The 27,077-nt window shown below is 42.5% G+C and overlaps 1 protein-coding gene and 1 long non-coding RNA gene across 8 annotated transcripts in view; both read left to right on the forward strand.

Moving 5' to 3' along the window:
* SAMD12 (sterile alpha motif domain containing 12) overlaps positions 1 to 27,077 on the forward strand; it is a 427,734-nt gene that overhangs the window by 18,467 nt on the left and 382,190 nt on the right. For all 7 annotated transcript variants that reach the window (XR_014843452.1, XR_014843451.1, XR_014843450.1 and 4 more), the window contains exon 2: positions 18,561 to 18,739. Coding sequence is in view for 2 of the 7 variants with exons in the window: in XM_013996531.3 (XP_013851985.1) it covers positions 18,561 to 18,739 (179 nt within the window). In the remaining 5 variants the exon portion in view is untranslated. The remainder of the gene's footprint in view (positions 1 to 18,560; positions 18,740 to 27,077) is intronic.
* LOC146403710 (uncharacterized) lies at positions 9,570 to 13,324 on the forward strand. Its single transcript, XR_014843468.1, has 2 exons — positions 9,570 to 10,194; positions 10,310 to 13,324. It is a non-coding gene; the product is annotated as an uncharacterized LOC146403710 (long non-coding RNA).

Genomic DNA, 27,077 nt, shown 5'->3' on the forward strand with positions numbered 1-27,077 from the left:
TCTCAGTGGACTTAAGACATGTAGATGTCTAGTATTACTTAATAAATAGACAATAATTATTCTATATAACGTGGTGGTCTCAAGGCAGAAGAAGAAATCTTTATATCTAAGGGCACAAAAGAAAGGAATGTATCACAGTAAAGGCACTGCTGAAACCAGAGTCAGAAATCCTGGTTCTGCCTACACTGCTAACTGTTTGCTACCTCAGAAGGACCTGCCGTCGGTATCATAACCAATAAAAAATGAGGTGGTTGGGGAGTTCCCTTCGTGGCGCAGTGGTTAACGAATCCGACTAGGAACCATGAGGTTGCGGGTTCGGTCCCTGCCCTTGCTCAGTGGGTTAACGATCCGGCGTTGCCGTGAGCTGTGGTGTAGGTTGCAGACGCGGCTCGGATCCCGCGTTGCTGTGGCTCTGGCGTAGGCCGGTGGCTACAGCTCCGATTCGACCCCTAGCCTGGGAACCTCCATATGCCGTGGGAGCGGCCCAAGAAATAGCAACAACAACAAAAAAGACAAAAAGACAAAAGACAAAAAAAATGAGGTGGTTGAACTATGTAATTGTAATGAGGTTCTGTCCTTCTCCTGTCATTGAATGACATTGAATTTATGATTCTGGGACCAAACACTGAGCACATAAAGATCCCAAAACCCAGTAGCTACCTTGACTCTGCTTTTTCCTCCTTCACGTACAATTATCAGGTTTGACCCATTTAATAGTCTAAGTCAGGGTTTGGGGAAAGACCATCCACTTTCTTAAAGTTTTACCAGGACGCAGTTAATGCTCATTAGTTTATATATTGATTGCTGCTTTTCTACGAGAGTGGCAGAGTTGGGCAATTACAACACTATCAGGTTTGCAAAGCTTTAAATATTTATTATCTGGGTCCTTGATAGAAAAAGTTAGTTAGCCCCTGATTTAAATGAGTTGCAAACACATTTCATTTTCCCTTCCTTTGTCCTTACTTATGTCTTCATCTTTTCTCACCTGGAGAACCCAGGCACCTCTAATTTTAGTTTTTTCAGCTCTAGTTTTGAGCCTCCCAAATGTGCTGTGTGTAGAAACAGTATAATTTTTTAAGAAAAATCTTGAAATACCAGTTTGCTTGCTTCAAACCCTTCGGGGCACCCACATGAACTCAGGATAAGATCAAAATTCCTTACCTGACACACAGGTTAGAAAACCACTCTACTGACGTCTGAAGACACTTCTAGTCCTAAGACTAGTGTTGGCTTGACATGACACAGGCAGCATGAATTTTAATGTGTGCGTGTGTCTCCACATTTTGGGGGGTGAAGAAGCCCAAGTTGATCTAGAAACCCAAGATCAAGGTGTTGGCAGGTTTGGTTTCTCTAGAGACCTCTCTCCTAGGCTCGCAGATGATCTTTTTGTGTATATACACATCCCTGTAGTTTCTTCCTTTTTTAAATAAGGGTCCCAGTTATATTGGATTAGGGCCCATCCTCATGGCCTCATTTTACCTTGATTACCTCTTTAAAGGTCCTGTCTCCAAATTCAGTTACACTGGGGCTCGAAACATCAACATAAGAATATTTTGGCGGTGGCAGGGGACACATTTCAGTTCATGGATTTTTTGATTCTCTGAAAACTTGGGTTTTCTTTATTACCCCCAAATGCAGAGGCACACATACGTATTAAACCTTACCTATGCTTACGGGCTTTGAAGATATCTGTCAAAACAGGAATGTTTGAGGCAGCCTTGCAGAGGAAAACAAATCAGAAGAAGGTATGTAAAAGAGGACATCCCATTCTCATCCGTTTATTCATTTAACAATTACTTGCCAAGTGCTAAGGTTATAACAGTGACACAGACAAGGCACCTTTGTCTCATGACTTCGGATTTGTGGTGGTGGTGGTGGTGGAGGCAGGCAGTACGCACGTACACACTTCAGTGTAAGAACACCAAGTGCCGTGTAGAGAATCAAAGTGGAATGATGGGGTGGTGTTTGCCTGGGAAGTTATTTAGATTATGTGGTCAGGAATGTCTTCACTGAGGAGATGATGTTTAAGTGGAGGCTTGAATAACAAGGAGTCAGCCGTGCAAACAGGGGCAGAGGGTTGATGGCGGATAAAATGCCTGTTACTCTCTGGTTTATTTTAGTATCAGCTGGCAGAGCCCCTCCTCTAGCACCAGCTGCTGCCCCGATTCAGTTCTGCTGCCTGCAGAGCAGGAATTCAGACAGGCATGGCTCTTGTGGATTGCTTCCCTAGCTTGGGGATGTCTTTTTCTTCTCCTGTCTCAGAAATGTTTAGGTCATATGTTCAAAGAGCTGAGATCCATCAATGCAAAGATCTGCTCCTCTGAACTCTCACTGACATCACCAGAGTTTAGTCATTATTGTCCTTGACCTGAATTAGAGTACCCATTGTGGGGGGGAGAAGCTGGCATGGATGGTGTGGTAAATGCATAAACAACCTTGAATGGCATCACATGCTTCTGTAATCATATGCTGGGCCACTGAAGGAATAAAAGGGACCCCCAAACAGCATCTGGATGGGACGGAGAAGACTTCCCTGGAAGCTGCATCCTTCAAGGTCTCATTGGCCTGAGAATAAGGAGCAGGATCCTGCTGTGGCTTGCACATTCCTGTGGCTCAAGGCACCTGCCACATTCTCGGGTTTTCACTACCACTCTGCCAAGAGAGACTGGTTGGGGTCAGTTCTTCTTTGGATATTTTATTCTAGGGTCAAGGTTGAAAGGGCAATAGTTTCTGGGAATGGTCTTTCCTTGCTTGAAACAAGCACTTATGTGGCCGAGGCAACCTGCAGAACCATGTTGAACTCTGCTACTCCCTTCTCCTACACTGACATCCCTTGGACAAATTATCTCACATGCTCAAGACCAGAGTCACTGTATAGGGACCTATTCTGCTCCCAGGGTAGGGGAGTGAATATTTATCAAATATTGCTTCTACTCTAGCATGTTAAGTGCTTAGAACAGTGCTGTATAGGTATGCCTAAGCTAGAAACAAGAATGTACTTTTAAGTCTTATCGTAGGGGAAGGGAAAAGAAGGGAGAAGTTTGTTGATATGTGAACAGATTTGGGGAAGGATTGATGTATAGGGTGAGACTGAAGCATGTTAATCGAATTAGGGGAAGAGCCAGTAGGCTGGTTAAAGATGGACGGGCAAAGCTTGAGGATTGAGCTGAAATTCGAAAACATGGAATTGGAGTGGTGCCATCTTTCTCATGGCTTTTGAGAGCAAGAGCCAAGGAGGCAAATGGTTGGATTGATAACTTTCTCTAATCTGAGCTTTATGTACTCATTCCCCCCCCACCCCACCCTTCTCTAATCTTAAGGAGAGATTTAAATGGTAACAGTTGGTGTTTACAATGTTTTAATGGCTGTCATATTGAGAACTGACTAGAAGCATCTTTAGAAATAATTTACAACACCATAAAATGAATTGCTAATCTTTCAGAGTGTATTCTTCAGCATTGTTTCTGTTTGTTTTTGTATACCAGCCAAGAAGAGATGGTAGACCAATGAAGAAACTGCTCAAATATTTTAGCAGCATCGTCTGATTTGAAAAGCTAAGTAGGCACATAAATCCTTCCTCAAATACGCAGTCACACTCCCTGCCGTTTGCTTGTGGTTTTGTTTTAGTTCCTCCTAGGGCAGGGTGGCTAAGATGTCCACAGCATGCTTACCCACCAGCACTCAGCTTCAGGACTTACGGGGAGGAGCAGAAGGGATGTGGGATACGTGTTGACTTGTACCAACAGGGGTTATTGAACCCTTATGATGGGCCCCGAATTGAAGGGACACAGGTAATGATGATAATTAACAACAACATGATTTAATTTGATGCCTGACTTTTCTTGGTAGAGACTTGAAGAAGGGGTAGCAGCATACTGCCCTGGGTGGTATGAATGGAAGCTTTGGGGGTTCAGATGAAAGAGTATAGGTATGTCTTAGCATAGAGGAATGGGTTTTAATGGGGCTTAAACTGTATCTTGAAGGGTGTGTGCATGTTAGCATGTGAATAATCTCATAGTCATCCATATTATTGAAATACGGTGTTAGCTAAATTTCTCCCTACTCAAGACAGTGATTTTCTAGTTGTTTAGTGAAAAAATGTTAGAGACCTCTTATCCTAATACCTAGGACCCCACACTCCCATTATAATCTGCTCCCAGCTCATCCTGTCTCATCTTCATGATTTCTTTTCATGTGCTTTAGATTTTAAGACATGGTCCTCCTTGTAAATACTCCAAATGTCCCTAATCTGTACTTTATTTTAAAGTAGTCCTTCTCAGAGTTCCCATCGTGACTCAGTGGTTAACGAATCTGACGGGGAACCATGAGGTTGCGGGTTCAACCCCTGGCCTTGCTCAGTGGGTTAAAGATCCAGCGTTGCCATGAGCTGTGGTGTAGGTTGCAGACGCGGCTCAGATCCTGTGTTGCTGTGGCTCTGGCGTAGGCCAACAGCTACAGCTCTGATTGGACCCCTAGCCTGGGAACCTCCATATGCTGCGGGAGCAGCTCAAGAAATGGCAAAAAAGACAAAAATAATAATAATAATAATAAAGTAGTCCTTCTCCTTGGACACCTTCCCCTGATCTGAGTGCAGACCTCACTTCTTCTTCAAAACCTGTCTCAAATACCCAGTCCCTATGAAGTCGTGCCTGATTTGGGGGTGGGGGAGAGGAGTGGGAGAGTGCTTGGAAGTATTCATTTTTCTTCACATTTTTGAAGCCTCTCATCATTCCTTTCTCAGCAGTGTTTATTCCTACCATCTCTTATCCTCATAGCATCTGCAGGTAACTATTGGCTGTCTTGTTTTTGGTCTTTAGCAGAGAAATACTCAAACCCCTAGGTTTCACAAACAAGTAAATTTTTTTAATGGGAACACTCAATTTCTATAGCATTTTGCTAACATTAAAACTTAAATTCACAGACTAAACTTTATGTGCACAGATATGCATGTACTCACCATCTTTTATCCAATTCCATGAACGATTAGCAGTTGACACCAGGAAATGCAGGGAAGATGATATCCAGATGAAGGACAGGTCTTTATCCTAAAGACATGTGGCCGGTGGAAAACTCACGAGAGACTGTTTTCATTTCGTTGAGGACCTGATGAAAAATTTTCATCACACATTTCTCTGGGTAGATATTTGGGAGCCGCTATTGCAGTAGACTGTGAGCTTTGCCAGAGCTGATTTATCTCTGATTTCTAATTTATCTCTGTCTTTCTCAGAGATAATCTTGGGTCTCTAAAAGCTTATAACAACAAAAACTGTGATTTGTGGCAGCAGAGGCAACCACTTGGGGGCTAGATCATTCAGAGATCTGACAGTTGTCTAAAATAACCAAACAAGAATGTCACTTGGATAAAAGCATATCTGAAATGTGTATGAAAGAGCAATAGACAGGTTACAAAGGATGTGCATTTTCAAAGAGCAAAAATTTTATAGAATTCCTAATTATGGCATTATATTTAATCCTTTTCTTATCCCTAAAATGTAGATGTGGTTATTTACATCACTAGAGCAAATATAGAAAAGCCAGCAATCATTTTCAGATTCTTGTTTTCTCCGTTCTTTTTCAAGTAACATGTACAGAATAAACATTGACTTTTAACATTGGGAAGAAAGGCACTGATTTTTCAAATTTGTGCTATTCAATAGAACTTTCGGTAATGATGGCTATGTTCAGTTATCTGCACTGTCTGATATGGTAGCCACAGCTCCTTGTGGCTGTTGAGCAAATGGAATGTGGCTGGTATGACTGAGGAACTAAATTTCAAGTTGTTACTTGTATAAAATTAAAATAGCCACATGCATCTGTTGGCTCCCATTTCGGACATCGCGGCTTCAACGGATCAACCGAGGAGTTTTGGAGCTGCAATTTGTGATGCCAGTTTGGATGGCATCTTATCAGTTTTTCTTAGTAAATTTGAGAAACTTTAAAAGCATTTTTCATTAGTCTCTAGCAAGTTGTATACTTATATTAAAGGCTGTGTTGATGTTTGAGCTACTTTGAACCCTCAGATCAGTGCAAGTTTTTAAAATGCCGATTCTCAATCCATAAATTAAAATCAGTTCATTGCCTCCATTGTTGTAGCTCTTACTTTCTCTTTTAGATGATATGATGATCTCTGATTTATGTGCATATGTACACATACATGAATCCACACACACACACACAGAGACAACATATGAACATTTGGGAAGATCAGGTGCAATGAGGGATGGGGCTTGTTAAACTTGGATGTTCCTTTAGTCTGAGCATCTCTATGAATAGAGATGATAAGCAAATCAAATTGCCTAAGATCTCCTCTCCACCCCCTTGAGGAAGGAGAACCCTCATGTATATCAGATCAGACTGGCACCTGTCATATCTTCTTCATGTTTCTGTGATTTGACGGAAAACTTACGTTTTTGCCTGGAATGTTTTTTCCCTTATTGCCAGGATATAAACCCTTGCAAAATAATTTTAAAGCTGCTTTTGCTTCTCTGCAGCCTTTATCTGACCCTTTGCCCTCTTCTCCCTCTCCTGCCCACACTGACCAGTGACCTCTCTCGTTGTAGTGGAGCTGCGTGTGCTTGTACATGCCGATGTGTAATCCAAGGGTGAAGGTGTTGGCTCTTGAAGACTTTGTTGGCTTCCTTACCCTGAAGATGACAGTGACCAGAGTGAAGGAAGTGATGCTTATTGCAGTGATTACCATTTGTGGGGCACTAAGGGGCCAGGCATTGACTAAGCACTTTAAATACATTTTCATCTAATTTTCTAAAGCATTGAAAAAAAAAAGTTATGATTATTCTAATTTTATAGGTAAGACAACCCTAACCCTAACTTAAAGCTAAGTAACTTGCCCGAGGCCACACAGCTAGTCAGTGGCAGAGGCAGATTTATTTGATCCCCAAGTCCATGATTTTACTGACTAAGGAATAATTAAGATGTAGAGAAAAAAAAAAAACCTGTCTTACTCCCCCAAGTAGCACGGTGTGGTGGGAACAGCATTGCATATGATGAGAAAAAGTTCTTGTTTTCATTTCTGCTTTGCCACTTTCATAGTGGCCTTAACCAAGTGGCTTAGTATCTCAAGTCTTTCCCTCCTTCTGATTTCCAATTCCCTCCTACTAATTAATACCTTAGTGACAGGAGATGCAAAGTCTTCCATGTATGTTAATTCTGTACTGCCTCCTCCTCCCTTTCTGAAATAACGAGATTGTACTATGGAAGGACTTCTTAAAACAGACTCACTTTTTTAGCAGTTTGGTTTGACAGAGAATGCCATCAGTGCACCAGTAGAGTATGTTCCGAGGTGCAGCTGTTTGCTTTTATCTTTATTTCAAACCTCATTTCTCAACCCTTACCAAGGTTGTTTATATATTTGTAAAGCTGTTCTTTTTTTCCTTCTGGCTTTACTCCACTTTTTTTTTTTTTTTGGATTTCACTTTAGTTTTCTCTTTTCACCTGGGACCCCTACTTTAAGTCTGTACCATGTCCTTGAAAGTTACATGGCTACCGTTTTGCTTATTTAACAATTGTTGGAATCGTTAATGCCAAATATTCTTCCACTGTGATGGAGGAGGGCAGAAGCATGTATATGGAGAGCTAATGTTCATTTGAGCCTGGGGTAGGTGTCTGGTGTCCCATAGGTGTCATCTCACCTTGTCAATATAATAACAATGTGTGCATAAGTAAAAAGGTAATGGTATTTCCGTTTAATGGGAAAGAGGTGATTTAACTTGCCCATGTATAAATGTATATAGCAAGTAAGTATAGAGCTTGGATGCGTGTGTAGCTGTATGCTGGGTAGGTGAGAGATCTGGATAGAAACACATGATTCCAAAACACTTGTAAATTCTTAAAACACATCTAGTATTTGTATGTTACATGTTAAAGATTATTTTATATCCAATGGAAAGCAAGTATCTTTTTTCTCTTTTGTGTGTGTGTGTGTGTGTGTGTTTGTTGTCTTTTCTGGCCACACCCACGGCATATGGAGGTTCCCAGGCTAGGGGTCCAATCGGAGCTACAGCTGCCAACCTACACCACAGCCACAGCGTCACCAGATCTGAGCTGCATCTGCGACCTACACCACAGCTCAGGGCAGCACTGGATCCTTAACCCACTGAATGAGGCCAGGGATCAAGCCCACAACCTCATGGTTCCTTGTTGGATTCGTTTCCACTGCACCATGATGGGGACTCCGAAAGCAAATATGTTAAGTGTCCAGTTGACTGAGTTTTAGTAGTCGTATGGTATTGTGGGTATACCAAAGCAACACGGAGAGCACTTCATTTCATTTCTGAGGAGGTTCCCTCTACTCTTCCCCATTAAATCTTCCTTTGTCTCTTCCATTCAGCTCATGATCCTGTCCAATGGCCTTTTTAATTTGTTTTTTGGTTTTTTTTCAGTTTTAACATTTCTGTGTTTCTTCTTTATGTCTTTTATTTCTTTGAGACTTTCTATTTCTTAGCTGAACCTTGCTGGGTGTGTGTGTTTGTGTGTATGTGTGGTGTAATTGCTCATTAAGGCATTTTTAACATGGCCTGTTTTAAAATTATCGTTGAATAATTCTGAGATCTATCATCTTGGCATTGACATCTGTTGATTTGTCTTAGTATGAGATCCTCCTGGCTCTTGGTTATGAGTGATTTTTTAAAAATCAAAATTTGGACATCCTCCTCCCCCCCGAAAAAAACCCCCAGACTTGGACATTTTCATTTTATGCTATGAGTCTCTGAATGTTAATTGCTTAAACCTTCTGTTTAGCTGGCTTTCTTTAATACTACTCTGGCCCAGTGTAGTTGGAAAATGGGTTCCTCTTTGTTATTTATCACCAGGAGGCAGTTAAAGTCCCAACTCCCCACCAGGCTTCCTCTGATAACCTAAGAGGGAGGGGCTGCCTCTTTCCCTGAAGGGGGGGGGACGTGGGGGGGTGGAAATGGTGGGAATCCAGCCTTCCCACATCAACTCAACTGACATTACGTGAGTGGGGAGGTGGCCTCCCTACTTGGGTTTCTATGACACTTACCCCCTATCCCCAGTGGGGGTTTGGGGGTACCTTGTAATAGCCCAAGGAGGGTGGACGTCTAGGTTCCTCACTCAGCCTTTGCTGGTGCGAATGCGTGCATTCATTTTTACTGTGATGTTTGAATAGAGCAATTACTGTCTCAAAGGTTCTGTCTTGCTGGGCTGCCTCTGTGCTCTTCCTTTGGCTCAAGAGGACGGGCTCTTGTCTTACTTTTCTGTCTGTGCCCTTTGGCATTTTCAGGTTGCAGGCTTCTTCAGCTCCAAGTCTAGAACATATGAGGCGAAGAGAGAGCCCAAGGAGCTCACCTTTGTGTCTTCCTTGAGTTCCAAAGTCCCTGGATGGTATTTTTCTCTACTTTTCAAAGTCACCTTATATCCAGGGTTTTTACTTTTCCTTAGTGGGACAAATTGAAATAAGTGTCTATTCCATTTTCTCAGAAACTTCCAAGAGGTACTACCTAAAAAAAAAAAAAAAAAAAAAAAAAACCTTGAAAAAAATTCAGGATAAGTCACATGTAGTAACGGTTTTATGAAAACTTGTTTCACTTTATATACATAGATATAAATATGTTTGGGCACTGGTTCATAGCATGAAATCTGTTTCTTATAGTATCGTTGATTAAAAAATGTTTCATCACCATCATAGACCACCTGTTTCTCTCTCAAACTGATACCTGAATCCTCTAAAACTTCATAGAACCTTTGAGTATCTGGCTTTGTATTCTCTTCCTGAGAGAGAAGAGTTAATGTTAGTGTGCCCTAGAGGCTGTCCAAGGCCTTCCCCTACTCTGCTGATGTTGAAAAGTGTCAGTGAAGCATTATCTAAATTTCTGCTATATTTAGATTGTCTTGTCCAGATGTCATGGGTAGGAAGGGCAAATATTTGCTGTGGTTGTTACACTTAATTGTCTTTGGGGAACAAGTTTCCCCTAAACTATTTTACAAAGACGGCATCATCGCCTGTGTAGCTGAGTGAGCCAGAGTGAGACTGCCTCATGTGCCTCAGAGGAGGCAGTGTCCCAACACAGCCGTATATGGTCTGAACACCTGGACGGGGTGGACAATCATCCAGGGCCAGATCTGGTGACCACAAAGTAGTTGCCAAGGCTACCATCAGGCAGACCTGTGTGGACAGCAGAGTGTGTTTTGGGGGATCCAGCCCTTTGTGTTTCCATGGTATTTCCTCTCGTCTCTCAAGGGCAGAGGGCCTGCCTCTTCTCCAGCCTCCACTTATCTAGGATAAATGATCCATCTGTTACTGGTCATTTCCACACTGGCTGGGAATGGACAGGTCCTCTTTTAATGCTGCAGAGCTACCCATGAGGAAGTTTATAGTTTATCCTGTTCCTTTTGATAGAAAGGGACCTCAACCTGTATCTGGAAATGTTAAGCCTCAGCCTGTATCTGCAGAACCACATTAAGCTGACCAAGGAGAGGTTTGGTCGTCATATCCTGTCTTCTCATAGCCTGACCCAAAAGATAAATCCGACATAATTTAGCTCATTGAATTGTCTGGGAGCGGGGAGTGCAGAATAAGTCAGAACGAGTCCTTCAGCGACCCATGAGTTCTTCCTTGATGATGCTGAAGTGAAGGGGGCTGGGGTTCTTGGACTCTAGGGTCTTCCAGAACATGGGTCTACTCTCCCTTGGAGCACAGGGCTCAGCAGACTAATTTTTGTAAAGGGCCAGCCAGCAAATATTTAAGTTCTTCTAGGCCATATGTACTCACCTCCACCACTGTAACACAAACATAGCCATAGACAGTAGGTAAATAAGCATGACTGTGTTCCAGTAAAACTTTCTTTATGGACACTGACATCTGAATTTCATAAAATTCTCATGGGTCACAAAATATTCCTTCCCACCCCCCTCCGACTATTTAAAAATGTAAAAACTATTCTTGGCTCATAAGGCATATGAAAACAGTCAGTGGGCTAGATTTGGCCCATGGGCTGCAATGTGCTGACCCCTGCCCTAGCAGATGTCCCCTGGACAGGTTCCTTTGCCCAAAGAGACAGTGGGTTTGCTGCCCACTAGTTTAACACAAACTTTTGTTCCTGAGATGTACATTGCTGTATTTTCATGTTAAAACATTAGTGACTTGACACCCATGAACTCCTATTCATTCATGAAAAAGTTTTTATGCGTGTTCTGGGCACCAGAGGCCCCCAGATGAGTAAGAGTTTTGCCCTCAAGTCTTCAGTATCACCTGGATTGATTCTACCTCTGATAAAATTTTTCTTGATAGCATAGATTCTTAATGTTATCATTCTTGCTAAGATGCAGCTTTCTAAGTCATAATGGGAGTTATGAGACCCAGACTGGACTACTTTGCTAGAATTTAAGTTCTCTTTATTTTTTTTTCTCCTTGAGGAAGAGCCAAGCAGTTGTATGTTACTGGTTCCACTGGAACCATATGTCCATTGGGAACTGTTTGCTTGAAAGTTAGAGAAGACTTGATTCAAAAAAGTGACTTAACAACGTAAGGGATTATTTCTCTCACATAGCACCTAGTCCAGAGGGAGGCAGTTAAGAACACAGTTTGGGTAGCCCAATGATGGCACAGACAGTGTGGCCATCCGCTCTGGGCCCTCCCTTTGTTTAGAGTCCAGTTGTCACAAAAGGTCAATGGCATCTGTAGATAAAACATCAGCATTCAAGGCAGAGAGAAGGAAGGAAGTGTGGCATCAAAATCTGCTCCTTTGTCAGTTCCAGAACTATCTCTTTACCCATCCAACTTCTTGGATCCCATAGGCGGGAAGCTATCAGCAGCTTCTTGTAGCTGCAGGGGAGGCTGAAGTGTTGACTGTTGACTTTGTAGCCACGTTATGGGAAGTGGCAAGGAGGATAGTGTTGAGAATGTTTAGTCAGCCAGAAGTTCTGCTGCCAACAGTGAAAGGCCTCCTGTGATGCCCAGAGTACTTCTAGAGTTGTGCTGAATTTGGATCCAGAATATAATGAATAAGGCACTCCCCTTAATTAAACACATATTTGGAGAGTGTCTGCTATGTGTATATTATATATGAGAGAGGTATGAAACAAGGTCCATGTCCCTGGAACTTCCTCTCTAGCTAGAGGCAAGAAAGGTACATGAAATTATAAATAATATCTCTCAATTTTAATTGCTAATAATGGGGACTGCAGTATATTCATGTCATAAGGTTATGCAGTTATTTAGCAACATTTATTAGATGCCAAATATGTACAGCTCTTTAGTCTTTGCAGGTACACAGATGAGTAATAGTGTTTCTGTTCTGCAGAAGGCACTTAAGTAAAACAGCAGTTCTGGGACAGCTCTATGGTTCTGTGATTTACCATATCTTTAAATTACACAATTAGATTGGAAGCTACTTTTATTTGCTCTTTTGAAAAATAAAGATGTAAGCTACTCATATAAGGGAATGGCAGTCAGTAGGATTGAGTCAGTATCTTTCTGTCACACCTCTATTCATTCTATGAATGATTCAGCATAACTGTGGATTACTCATTTGGCTAGGCACTGGGCTTGTAAAGCTCAATAAGAAGTCACTTGCTTCATGGGGCTCCTAGTTATAGAGTGCAGACATGTTAATAAATACTTTCAATGCATGGTATATACACACACAACAGATATAATAAGAAAAAGAGATGAATTGTCAACACTACTTAGGAGGACATAATGGGTGCAAAATCAGTTAAAGCTTCATAGTGGAAAGAACTATTTCCTGAAGAGTTATCCATGCAAATAAGGGAAGGGAAGACTATTATGGGAAGAGATCAATTCTGACAAAGCAGGGAAGCACAAAACATCACAGGAGCTGCATGCAGCATCTATGTGATGGTAAAAACCATTGGCGCAGGAGCCAGAGCAGCACCATCGAGAGTATTTGCACAGCCTCTCTGTTCACAGCATGCTGGGAATAAAGGAGCATTCAATTTGAATAAGGCTCTGTCCCTTGTTTCACTAGAGGGAGAGTGTGGCATGATGGGGATTGAAAAGACTGGGAAGCTGGGTGACTTCTTGGCAGATAAGATCCACTTGTTCTTACAAATGCATGTTGTGATGTCAGCATATCCCTCAGCTCCTGAGTCATCTTGAGATGAAATGAACGCTGGCTCTTAGGCATCATCTGTTACCGTGAACTAGTCCCATCGCAATGGGATGCCTCAGAGGTGAGGGCCAGGAGGGCTCAGGCTCACCCCAGCAAGGCGAAGCATCTCTTCTGCTGGTCAGGCTGAGGCTCATTTTGGAGAACATGACCTTTCCAGGAAAGCTTGATAATCTGATACCACTGAGCTATCATTATCCATTTTTTTAAAAAAGAAAGTACAGCAGAAATTGACAGAACATTGTGAATCAACTGTAATAAAAAATTTAAAAAAGCAACTTATACTTGAAAATCACAAGATAATAGAAGAAAAAAAAACCCTCTCAAAACTTTGAATAAAAATATTTTTGGAATTTTCCACTTATGGAGACAGTAGGGAGGTGAAATGAGAGGGAGTGCATTTTTGTTTTTAAATGTTATTGTAGAATATGTGGAACAAGTGTGTTGAGTGTATGATTCAGTGGCATTAAATATATTCATACTGTTGTGCAACCGTCATCACCACCCATCTCCAGAATTTTTTCATCACCCTAAATTTAAACTCCATGCTAGGAAATAAGTCCCCATTCCCCTCTCCTTTAGCCCCTGGTAACCACTGTTCTGCTTTCTGTCTCCATGAACTTGGCTATTCTAGGTATCTCGTAAGTGGAATCATACAATCCTTATCCTTTTGTGACGGGCTTACTTCATTTCACAGAAAGTCTTCAAGGTTCACTCCTGTTGTAGTGTATATCAGAACTTCATTCCTTTTGAAGAGTAAAGAATATTCCATAGTATATAGATACCACATTTTTTTTATCTATTCATCCATCAATGGACATTTGGGTTCTTTCTGCCTTTTGGCTATTGTGAATAATGCCTCTATGAACATGGATATGCAAATACCTGTTCGAATCCCTCCGTCAACTCTTTGGCTGCATTGCTGGATTAAATGGTAATTCTATTTTAATAACTTTTTTTTTTTTTGAGAAATCACCGTACAGTTTTCCACAGAAGCTGTCTCATTTTACGTTCCCACCAGCAATGCACAGGGGTTTCAATTTCTGAAGGAATGGCATCTCAAATCAATGCTAAGACACGCATTTGCACGAAGAAGTTTCTCAAGTTTTCAAAAACAAAGCGACATTGGTAAAACTGTCCTGGTCTTAACTGATTTTAAGAGCTCACTGTTAGCAACTTTGACATTCAAGCGACTGTGGCAACCCTTCAGGTAAAGACTGCAAGCAGCCCACCGTGTCAATTCTGTCACTAGAAATCCACAAGGCACAAGGCTGGTTGGGAAGATCAAGGAAACGAGAAGCCGACCTGTGAGCTGCTGAGCCTGTTAAATTGAGTAAATAACTTTCTTTAGTGAAAACAAGAAAGGGTAGTGATGAGGACAGAAAAGGGAAATCAAATGGGGGCACCTTTTACAGGATGAACAAAGAGATGGAGGTCACAGCGTGTCAGAGGCCACTTGAAAGTTGCTTGATTCCTAAACATTAGGGACAGGAAATATCAGGGAAAACAAAGCAAAGCCTGTCAGAAACGGTTTTAAAATAAATAAGCCCAGGCACAAAAGCCTAAATCAACTATTGCAGCCGAGGAGGGAATAGCTATGGAGGAATAAAATATCTGTGTGAAGAAGACAACATGCATAGGAAGTCGCAACTCCATACCCTGCCTTGTGTTTATAGAGATCTTACATTTTATGTGTTTGGTATATCCTAGCAAGAAAAGATGCCTTTCAGTGTAAGCCATGCTGGTATAAAAAAGAAAAGATTACTGGTTCATTCAGCAGCTGAACAAATGTTTCTTCAGTGCCTACTGCATGCCAGATTCGGGACTGAGCAGTGGCTGTGGAGCTTGTAGTTGGGGTCGGTGAGGTAGACAGATGAATTAGACAGGCATCCTCAGACAGGAGATGAGGCATCAGGATGCCAGAAGCTCCTCGAAGGCCTTCTGGAGAAGTCTGAACAGATACGTGAACTGCGTGGGTGTTCACTTCCCCACGAAGGAAGTAGGTTCCAGGTGGAGTAGAACCTCTTTCTAGGAGGAGGGACCATCCTGAGCCTAGGTGAGGGAAGTATGGAGTCTGATGAATGACGAGGTGGTGGCAGAGGAGGACAGGAGGTACTAGAAGCTACAAGCAGCTCAGTGACATTCCTCTGCCATGAATGTCAAGGCAGGAAGCAACTGGGAACCAGGCTGGAGCAATATCAAAAATATTTTTTTTTCACATTTCCTCATTAATATCTAACTCCATCCCATGCCAATCCCCCACCTCCCTACACAAGCACACCTCTTTTTAATAATCACAATCGTATATTTAATTGATTCATTGTAAGTAGGCTAATCTTAGGGGATGGGGAAGCTGATTGATATTAACAGTAATTAGTCTCATGCTCTCATAGGTTTTGTTCTTTTTCTACCACTGCCTGAATTGGGCATTGTGGTTAGTGCTCCAGCATCTGTTCCCCCCTGCCTGGGTGAGTAGCAGCAGTGTGGTCTAGGGACTTGACCTTAGCTGAAGATCAGCTGCTTTAAGAGTAATCCTGTCTCCACTTCCAGAGTTTTAGTTCACTGATGGGTGTGTGGGATTCACTTGGGACCAATGAGAAAAGATGAAAGTTTGGAGGAGGAATGGGGAAAAAGGACTATGGTCAACCAAGCTGTTGCCTTGCTTCATGAGAACCAGAAGCTTGTAGCTCTGGTGCCATGTGGGGACCTAGGCTTAGGATAAAGGTGACGGAATGGATAGCAGAATGGAGAGATGAAAAGAGAGTCCTTGATGACACTGTTAAGCTGGGAAGTCAGCAAACTCGGAACTTTTCCCCATTACTGGGCTTCCTCTCCTGAAAACTAATGATTTTCCTTACTACTTAATCTATTAGGGTTTTTCATCTAAAACTTGAAATCATTTGCAGCCTAAATGATGCATGATCTTTGTGACCTTCAACAGACACCTGTATGACTTTTTATGACTATAACCCTTTGAGCCTCATTTTCCTTATCTGTGAAATGAATATAATTATGTCTGAGTTTTTCATGAAGATTATTTGCGATCCACCAAAAAGTCTGAGGGTGGAGCTATGCACTAGTACATATTGAGTGCCTACTATGCACCATGAAATAGGGTTGTTATTGTTTTAGGAAGCTTAAAGACTAGAAGATAAATTCATATAATTTTGGTATAAATAAGATCACATGCATATGGGCCTTTGTACAACGAGTTTAAGATCATTCATTCAATATTTGTTGAATACTTACTGTTCCAGGCACATGATGTACTTGGGGAGGGGAGAGAATGAGGAATAGGATTAAGGAAAAGACATATCTGGAGAGTCGGTATTTAGGCCAGCACCTGAAGGATGAGGAGGAATTAGGTGAAGAATGGGCAAGAACAGCTCAAGCAAAGAAACATTGTATATAAAGTCCAGAAGGCATGAAAGCACTTGGAGTGTTCAAGGAAGTGACAAGGAAGTGTGTGCTCCAAGTAGAGTGAATGAGGGATAGGGTAGTGGGAGAGGTAGAAAGGGGATAGATGCTGCATGGTCTCGTTGGCCACACTAAAGATCTTTGATCTGGGTGTAAGATGAAGCCATTAGAATGTATGAGGCAGAAGAGTCTCGTGACCCGACCTATACGTTTCTTAGTGGGGTTGCTGGTGTCAAGTGAGGAAGAACAGTCGGGCTGGTCTGTGGTCTAAGGGAGAGATGGGGTAGCTTGGACCAAAGTGATGGAGTGAAGTAGATGGGTTCAAGCAGCATTTCAAGTGTAGACCTTACTGGCTCTGATGACAGATGGAAGGGATGCAGTGAATTATGGAGAGAGTGGTGTCAAGGAGGACTCCAGTTTCTGTGTAACTGCAGAAGACTGGAAAAGGTGAATATTTTTTGGTAGCAAAACCAAGGTTCAGCCTGACCATGTTAAGTGTGAGATCTGTGACACATTGACATTGGGAAGTTGCATAACAGTTTTACTTAAGTCTGAAGCTCATAGAAGTTTTTGTTTGTTTGGCTATGTTGGTAACATGCAGAAATTCTAGGGCCAGGGATCAAACCTGAGCCATAGCAATGACGATGCAGAATCCTTAACCACTAGGAAACGCCAGAGATGCCTTTCTAGGCTGGATTTAAAATTAGATTGGATCAGAAGCAATGGGAATGGATGGGTCCTGTAGGGAGGTGGTGGGAGAATGGGAAAAGAACACCTGCTTCTTCTGGGAAGCCCTCCGTCACACCTTCAGGTGTGAAATATTGTTTCAGAAGCCTAGTCCAGAGAAAAGGAAGCTCTGACCTGGATGGGGTGCTAAGTAAAGGGAAGAATTTGAGAATCACAGATGTCTTTTGAAGGGGAAGAATGCTGAGAAAGGGGACAACTGACGATGCTGAGTAAAAGGCCATGGTCGATGAAGTGGAATCTGGAGGGAGATGGCAGGGGATTGAATATTCTGGCCTTAAATTCTCTGAGGCCAAAAGGCAGGGGATAATAATGGAAGTTTAGCAACATTGGAAGGGTTGGGGGTCACAGAGGAGGGAATTCTCTACCAGAGACCTCAAAACACACATACGACCATAAACACACATATTTATGCACAGCGACCAGCTGCATGTGCATAAATACACACACACACACACCCTGGTGGTTCATGCAGGTCATCCAGGTGGAATGTATGTTTTCTATAACATCACTGCTGTTTCACTGATGGTGACGGGTACATAGGAGGGACTCCTCAGAATGGGCTTTAGATCCTATTTGTGAGGGTATCCACATGAAAGGATGTAGAGAGAGTAAGATGAAAATAGAAAGCTACTAGGATCGACTCCCTTGACCCCTCCACGCTGACCTTTCCTTCTTTTGTGAAGCATTACTGACTCTTGTAAAACCACTCATTCATTTGTCTGTTATCTGCCTCTTCTGTTGGATTTTGAGTTTTTGGAAGCCAACATCCATCTTATGTAAATCCATATTTCTTGGATCTGACCCAGGAGTGATACATAGTAAGTGCTCAATAAATATTTGTTGAATGACTACAAGAAGGTATACTTGAGAAGATGCTGGAAAGAATAGAGAAGATTCAGAAGCCAGAGGGAATGAGGATTTTTCTAGATGGAAGCAGAGATATAAACAAAATTGCAGGGGGTCGAAATAATTGCATGTGTGGGAGGCAGTCACCAAGTTGCCTGACTCTTATTCTCGTAATGTGGGGATTCGTCTCTTGCTCAAGGTCAGACACTTGAAACTGATGGTTTCAGGGATTTGTACTCTAGTCTTCCTGACTTCACAGCTTCGTATTCCCTTCCCTACCATGCTCCCTCCTCACCAGTCATCGCCCCAGTATGACCCCACCTCTCAGCTTGGAGATGCCTTATTTCTTCCCACTTAAGCCAGATGAAATAGTGTCTTTCAGGGACACCTTCTTCAGCAGATCTCTTTTCTGAGTTGGGTTTTTTTTTCCCCCCTCTTTCCTAGCTCTCCACTGCGGTTTGAACCCACGGGGTATTGATCACCCTGCCTGTGCCGAAGGTATTAAACTGCAAATTGAAGGTGAAGGCATTGAATCTCAATCCATTAAAAACAAAAACTTCCAGAAGGTGCTTGACCAAAAAGGAACCCCCAAGCGACTGCAGGCAGAAGCCGAGACAGCTAAGGTAGGTCATAATCCAGTCAGTTAAGGACTCTGAGGCTGCAACTTTGATCTTGCGTGGTCCAGCCCCAGAGAAGAACTGATGGTGCTTTCACTGATTATCATAGTTATCTTCAGTTAAAGGAACACTGCTCCTGATTGCATGGAATCAGAAATGAAAACATTGACTGCATCCCCTTTTGAGGAAAATTGAAACACATTTGTGGTCAGTCTCATAGCATGAGACTCTTGGGAATGGTATAGAATGATCTACAGAGTGCCTTGGACTTCATGCTGAATGTTTTGTTTGCCCGGCCTCGATTTAATGTTTTATGATTTGGGGCAAGTCATGTGACCTTCCAAGTCTCAGCTTCTTCACCTGTAAGAGTGGATATCATATAAACTACCTCCCCCACCCGATTGAACAGATGCAATAATACAGTGTGTGTGGAAGTGTTTCGCCAAAGCCCCAGTTGTCTGCATGAGTATGAGGAGCTTTTGCGGACAAACGCAATGAATAGCAACTGACATTTTATTAAATACATACATGTATTCCGGGTACCGTTTGAAGGACTCTTGATATACTGGCTTATTGTCTCTGTAACAGTTCTGTGAGGTAGAGAGTAATAAACAGGACCCTAATTAATGACAGGTATAATTGTTTTATTTTGTTGCAGGCTACTTTGTTCTTTTAGTTTTTAGCCTAGATGTAGCCATAAAACAGGGAGCTAGAGGGGAGATGATTCTTTAGCAAGGAAAATGTCTTGTAAAGATTTTCCACAATGAAACTGGCATTGTATGGGGTTTTGTCTGAAATCGGTGAAGATACTCTTGTTGGAGGGGCATATGAGGTTGCTCCTTGGAAACAGAGACGTAATCTTTATGTGGCACTTGGTTTCTCCCCTGTGCGTTTCCTGCAAAGGAATTGCCCGTCACATGTTTGTGGAGGGCATGAATGTATGCATACTTTGGAAAGCAAACTTCGCAGCCACCCAAGAAACAAAACATTACGTGGAAAGGGCACCTGGCTGCAATACAGTAATTACTTCCCAGTCCCGAAAACATGCCTTCCAAAATCACATGTGAACTTTTCTACTTTATCTATGGTTTTGAGTAATTACTACAGTTGCTTCCCTTCGTGAGTGTAGATAATTAAAAACTGATGACATTAAAACTGTGTGTGTGTGTGGGCGTGTTGTAGGGAGTGGGGAATGATTAATGAGGAAGGTATTGTCCATATCTTGTTCTACACATTTTAGTTGAGAGAAGTTGCACCTCATAGGAAATTAGTTGATCGTGGATGTTTGGTTTGTGAGAAGAGTTGGGAATAAGTGAGCCCTGTTATGACATCTGTCTGATCAGCCAGTGATGCCACACAGGCATATTGAAAGAGTGAAGAAAAGAAACGTTTGAAGGGTCTTCTTTAACCAGGTAAATGCTATGTCCGAGGAAGCTCTTTTCGAAGAGATGCTTAAAATATTAAAAATTAGAGTAGGGAAAAATTCACACCTCCCTGATTTTAATTCCACTTTAAACAGATCCAGATTCTCTTATTTGCAGAATAGATGGGTAACGTAAGAAGTTTAATTCAAATCTAATGTGATTTGATTGCTGCTGAATTATTCGGAACGTGATATTGTTGTCAACCTTGAGTTTTCATGTCAGCAGCACTTGCCTGTGCCTCTAGATCACTTCACGTTTGCTCTGCTGCACACCTACTTCACTGAGAATGTAGTAATCCACAATGAATCTCTCCTTGGGAATAGACTAATTGGAAACCAGATTTCTTTGCATTTATCCAGATCATCTACAGTGAAATCCCAAACAATTGGAGTGGAGAGGGGATTCTGAGTGTCTCCACATGGACCTTATGAATCAGAGTGAACAGACTAGAAGCTTTTAGTTGCACTCAAGGTATTTATTTTTTCATGGAAGATTTGATGACAACCATGATTGCTGGGAGGACAAGATGAAAATGAGTACCAGAGTGACTACCTGCAGTAATCACTTACCCTGCAGTGTCACTTACCCTGGAGATTTTGTACCACGGACAGTGTGAATGCATTCTGTGCATGTACAGACACATGTAAATGTGCCCTTCTGTTGCATTTAGAGGGTTATTGGAGTTGTGAGTCATCTTTTTTCCTGGGGTAAATAATTGAATCTCTGGTAACTTGACCTACCCTCGACTCACCTAAAAACAAAAACAAAAAAAGAAAACCTCTGGCTAGAAATGCATGCTTTTAAAGCCACTCTGTAATGTAAATTGGTGCAGATTTTCTGGAGGACAGTCTGATAGTAGTTGTCAAAATTTGTTAATGTATATAATTTTTGAGCCAGTACTTCCCTCTCAAGGAACTTGTCCTAAGGAAATTATCATGCAGGAGTGCAAAGACAGCTGCAGGAGAATGGTCCCTCTGGTGATCTTTATAATATGAAAGCAATGCCCATTCATAGGACACTGGCTAAAGAAACCGCTTATTCATGGAATGGAGTAGAACTCTCCCTTTATAAGGGTGAGGGAGCAGATGTGTATTTTTCTTACTCTGTTCTAGCTATTGTAACAATATCTTAAACTGAGTGGCTTAAAAAAAGTAGACACTTATTTCTCACAGTTCTAGAGGCTGGGAAGTTCAAGATCAAGGTGCCACCAGATTGAGTACTTGATGAGAGCCTGCTTCTTGGCTCATAGACGGCTCACCATCATCTTACTGGGTTCTCACATGGTAGAAATGGACCAGGGATCCCTCTGGAGTCCTTCACAAGGGCACTAATCCCATTCATGGGGGCTCCACCCTCATCCCATAAGCCCTTCCCAAAGGCCGCTCTTCCTAATAACTGTTGGGTTTTAGCATATGAATTTTCGGGGAGTGGAGACATTTAGCCTATGGCAGGGTTTATGTGGGAAAATGAGTGTGGTGCTTCTTTTTAGAGTTGAGGGGGAGATCGCCACCCAGTGTATAGCATGTTCCCCTTTTCATAAAAATGTCCTTTCTCTGTAAAAGGCATCATGGAATCTGAAAGAGTCCACTCCACAGTTTGAGCAGCAGTTTATATCTGGAGCTGAAATTTTATGGGGAAAACTTTCTTCTGCACTTGATTTTTTTTTTTTTAAAGATATACATTCTTTTTTTTTTTTTTTTTTGGTCTTTTTAGGGCCACACCCATGGCATATGGAGGTTCCCCGGCTAGCGGTCGAATCAGAGCTGTAGCCGCCGGCCTACATCAGAGCCACAGCAATGCAAGATCCAAGCCACATCTGTGACCTACACCACAGCTCACAGCAATTCCAGATCCTTCACCCACTGAGCAAGGCCAGGGATCGAACCCGCAACTCATGGTTCCTAGTCAGATTTGTTAACCACAGAGCCACCATGGGAACTCCCTAAAGATAAGCATTCTTGAAGCATATTTATTTTAAAGCCCTTTTCAGATTGTCTCATTAACTTAAGCAGTTCAGCTGTGACTTTTTTTGTTTGTTGAGTTGGCATTCTGCCTTTGATGGTGCTTTCTTTCCTCCAGAGGGTTCCAGTTTTGCTTGTTATTTGCCAAGGGGGGGTAGTTACCTTGGGGACCATGTGTGCCTTGGAATGTGGAGGCCCTTCGATGAGATGCCTTTTTGATCTTTGTGCTGCTGAAGGGAGCACTGATGAGGTGCTTTTGTGTTTGTCTCTTCATGAACTTTTGGGGATGGAACAGCTTTGACCAGGTGTTTAATTATGTTTCAATTTGATGTTCTTTTTGTTGCTGACTGACTAGCAAATCAAGCCCTCTCCAGATGGGCTCCCCCCTCCATAGGCTTCACACGGGAACCTGGTTCCAGCTCCCTCGCACACCTGTGAGCTTTGCCACTTTGGCTCTGGCCATGTTGGGCTTTGAAGTCAGTTCCTGTTCCAAATCTCCAGTGGGCATAGGGAAATTCAGGCTTCCTCATTGCTGTGGGTTTCTGGCACGTAGATTCCTCCTCCTTCATGTCAGGTTTGGTCTTCCATAAATTTACATAAAAATATATTTTATAGCATCTTGAAGTTTCTGGAGCCTGAGAAGGAATTGTATTGAGCTTAATCTCCCATCTTGACCCTGAATTTTATATCCTTTTTTAATTAAAAAATATCTCTCTCTTGGAGTTCCTTTTGTGGCTCAACAGGTAAGAAACTGACATGGGTGGATACGGGTTTGATCCCTGGCCTTGCTCAGTGGGTTAAGGATCTGGCATTGCCATGAGATGTGGCGTAGGTTGTAGATGTGGCTCGGATCTGGCTGTGGCATAGGCTGGCAGCTGCAGCTCTGATTTGACCCCTCACCTGGGCACTTCTGTATGCTGCATGTGCAGCCATAAAAACAAAAACAAAAAAACCTCTTATCTCTACATATTCTGAGAAAAATCATCTTTATCTTAAATGTGATTTGGGACCTTCGGCCCCAATTACACAAAAAACTAGGACTCTAGTTCCAGAAAGAGGTTCTCCATGCCACGAGTTGCCTTCCACTCTTATAGACCAAAGAGACATCACTAGAGAACCAAGCTTACTTTTAAGCCTTATTACTGGGTAGCAAAGGCTAGTTAGAAAAGCTAGATCTAATTAAAATGTGGATTTGCAAAAGATGTTTACCAGTGGGAGTCCTAAATGCCAACAAGGACTTTGGAATCCAGAGAGTATGCATACATATCACAGCTGCAGTCTTAAGTTCAAAAGGCAAAAACTATGTTGACTTAGCTTTACAGGTGAATACCAGGCAAGGGAGAGTCAGTCTCACCCTTCATCTCCTCAGGTCCAGGAGGTGTGAAGGTAAACAGCTTCCTTTGTTCCCTCCCCCACCCAGGGGCGTGTACAACCACCCCAGAGGAGAGCCAAGATGAGGATGCATTTCCTTGAAGGCACAGCCCCTATTTTCCATCATTATTACCGCTCTAGTCATGTGGGCTCAAGGCCAGCTCACGGTCCTGTAGACCAGGTGTGGTTCCACATAGCATCTTTCCAGGAGGCAGCCCTGTGAGTGACTGGCCTGAGGTTGACTAACTCTTTCTTCCCAGTGCAGTGAGGATGGGATTGCCAGAGAAAGTAGGTAGAGGAAGAACTTTACCTATGGTGTGTAATGCAAGTAACATTCAAATGCCCAGCAGTAAGAATGGAAGGAGCCCCTAAGCAGTGAAGTCCTGGCTCTCTGAGCCAAGGGGTGGCCACAAACATCCTCAGGCACACTGGGCAGCAGTCTCCTTGAGTCACGAGTTGTGTTGTGGGAGCTGAGGTTGGAACAGTAGGCTGGGGCCAAGTCATATGGGGTTTGAGTGCTAGGAGCATGGATTTATTTCCTATCTGTACCATCCAGTATGGTAGCCACTAGCTGTGCATGGCCCTAGACACATATGAAAATGAATAAAATGAAAAAAAAAATCACTTCTCTGGTCATACCAACTAAATCTCCAGTGGCCTGCATGAGTCCAGGGATGATGTTTTGAATAGCGCAGACATAGAACATCACAGAAGGTTCTATTGGACAGAGCTGCTCTGATCTTTGGAAGCCATTGACGATCTCCCAGTATAGGAGTAAGATGAAAAGATAGAATTGTGCGAACATTCTCTCTGACCTTTGTTCTTGGGCCTGGGGGCACATGTGTTTCAATCATAAGAAGAATGTGGAAAAGGGAGTCTGTTTTGAAAGTGATATTCCTAAATGCTCTGATAGTTGGAATGTGCGTTTCCATGGCAACTTGGCCTGTGGAGAAAGATCAGCCCATCAGCAGGCAATATCCTGGCTGCTCCCTCTCTTGGAATTCTGGTCTGTGTCCTCACAAACGGCCTAAACACAGCAGTGGGAAATTAGAAACTCTTGACTTCTAAAACTGATTTTCTCTGACCTTACGAGGAAACGTACGCTGTGTTTTCATGGCTATAAAATAAGGGTTTCATAAAGTTAATCTTTATTTTTTTTTTCTTGCCCACAAGGCTAATTCACTGGAGCCTGTAAAGTGGTGAATCAGAGGACTGATCAAGAGTCTTGGTGGCTTTTCGTGTCCCCTGTATACGTGTGACTGCCCCCTGCCTTTTTATTTATAAAATCCCCATTTTGCAGCTGAGAAAACAAAGGCTTTGGATGACTTCCCAAAACTTAGTTTCTGGCTAACCATTGGAGGAAGATGAAATTCAAATCTAAGAATAATGCCTCTAAAACCAGGATTTTTTTTCATTCCTTTAACATTAAATGTGCTAATGATTTACTTGAAAAGAAAATATAATCTGATACACTGACAGTCTGGATGAGGCAAAAGAAGAGGTTAAAATGCTACAAGAATTTTTTCTTCCTTGGATAGAAACACAGAAAATCTTGATTGCTGTATTATATAAGGGAGAAGCAGTGCCAGCATCTAAAACAGTGAATAATTGCCTGCCCTTGGCTTTGGGATGCATTCTGTGAATCTTTGGCAGCAGATAGCCTTTTCTCATTAGGCTAATATTAGATTTAGTTTGTATATCTTTGGCACAGAGTTAAAGGAGCTGGCCTGCAATTTGGTGCTGGAGGCAGGGGGGAGGAGAAAGCCTGGTGCTGTGGATAAGCCACAGGTGGATAAATGGGAGATGACTGGAGGGCGGCTGGTGGACATTCATAATAGTGGGCAGGAAGCAGTCATCTGGGACTGAAACAGAAAGCTCAAAGAATTTTGACTTGGGTCAAAGATGAAGGGTGGATTATATTACCCTTGATCAAATTACATAGCTCAGCTGCCTCTGAGAAGGTCTGTAGCAATTTGGGGATAGAATGATCTAATTCTTGGCTATCTGTATTTCTTGGCTCTGGGAGCAGGCATGTCTCTAAAAGAAGCTGCCAACCCAATATAATGTCACCAATGATATGAAAGGACATAATGCACAGGAAACATAATGAGCACATAGTTAGTTAGGAATTGTCAGGGGTCAGAATAAGAGAGGCAAGCCAGAATGACTTCATGCTAAGTGAGTTCCAGAGCCCCACTACATATGCACTGGACGCTTGAAAAGATCTCAGGAGAAACTGCAGTTAACCCATATTTGAACAGGTGAGCATTTATTATTAAAGGGTTGAGCTCTGAAAAGTATGACAGTAGAGCGTATATTCGGGCCGTAGTTTCATGGTATGATCAACAAAGAAGGGACCTGATTTCATAGGTAAGAATGAGATTAAATGGCTTCTCCAAAATCCTGAGGCTAGGAGTGGCACTGTCTGGCCTAAAACACAGCAATTCTAACACCTGGCCAGTGCTTTCCACTCTGTTGTGCTGACAGATCCACACAAAACAACAAATGCTTGCAGCCATTTGGTTGACATTCCTTTCCTTGTGTACCAAGACCGTGGTGCATGCCACTGAGGATAGTGTTCAGGGGAGAGGGCGCTCCTCGCAGTGGTTGGATCAGAGCCCAGTTACAGTTCCATCGACAATTATAACAAAGCAAAGAAAGGGCATCGGAGTTCCAGGGATGGTTTGTCTGGTGGCACTCTGCCCAAATGCTTCTCCTCTCCAGCCTGAAACTTGCTTTTTTATACATAAACCTTTCAACCATAGTGGCAGTCATAATGGTCAGAATTGGTCGAGAAATTCCAGCATTGTATGCATCTGTATAAAAGCATGTGTATAATTTGTACTTAAGAAAGAGACAAACTTAGGTGGCACACATGAGCAGTAAGCTCATTCTGTAGTTGTGCTCTAAAGACTCGAGGAGGTCCCGTTGTGGCTCAGTGGTTAGCGAACCCGACTAGAAACCATGAGGTTTCGGGTTTGATCCCTGGCCTCGCTCAGTGGGTTAAGGATCCGGTACTGCCATGAGCTGTGGTGTAGGTCGCGGACACACCTCAGATACCTCATTGCTGTAGCTGTGGTATAGGCCAGCAGCTACAGCTCCGATTGGACCCCTAGCCTGGGAACCTCCATATGCCGCGGGTGTGGCCCTAAAAAGACAAAAGACAAAAAAAAAAATAAAAAATGAAGACTTGAGTCCTTGATGGGCAACACTGGAAAAGCCTAAAAGCATCCAAGAACCCTGGTCAATTCAGCTAAGTGAAGAACTCAAGGAGCAGATAAAGTAGAACTTGTGAGAGAAGCTTGAGGCTAAGATGAGCAGCAGAAGGTGATGGAAGAAAGTGGGGTGTGATCTTTGCCTTCACCCCCAGCTGGAGGGCTGCTGCTAGTTCCTGGTGGGGGCTGGGAGGCCTTGTGATTCATCAGCCACACACCATCCTTGAGCATATACAGGATTACCTTCTCTTTCTAATTTCACACCCAGATGCTAAAACATTTTTATACGATGCATGTTATTTAATACAATTTCCAAGCATATCTTTGCTTTCCCTGATACATCACAGTTACTGTTGAACTATGACTACTTGGA

The sequence above is a fragment of the Sus scrofa genome, chromosome 4 (assembly GCF_054392235.1).
Source record: "Sus scrofa isolate SSC_HxYL_T2T_F1_AM1 chromosome 4, Sscrofa_HxYL_maternal_Yorkshire_Landrace_v2.0, whole genome shotgun sequence".
Taxonomy (NCBI): domain Eukaryota; kingdom Metazoa; phylum Chordata; class Mammalia; order Artiodactyla; family Suidae; genus Sus; species Sus scrofa.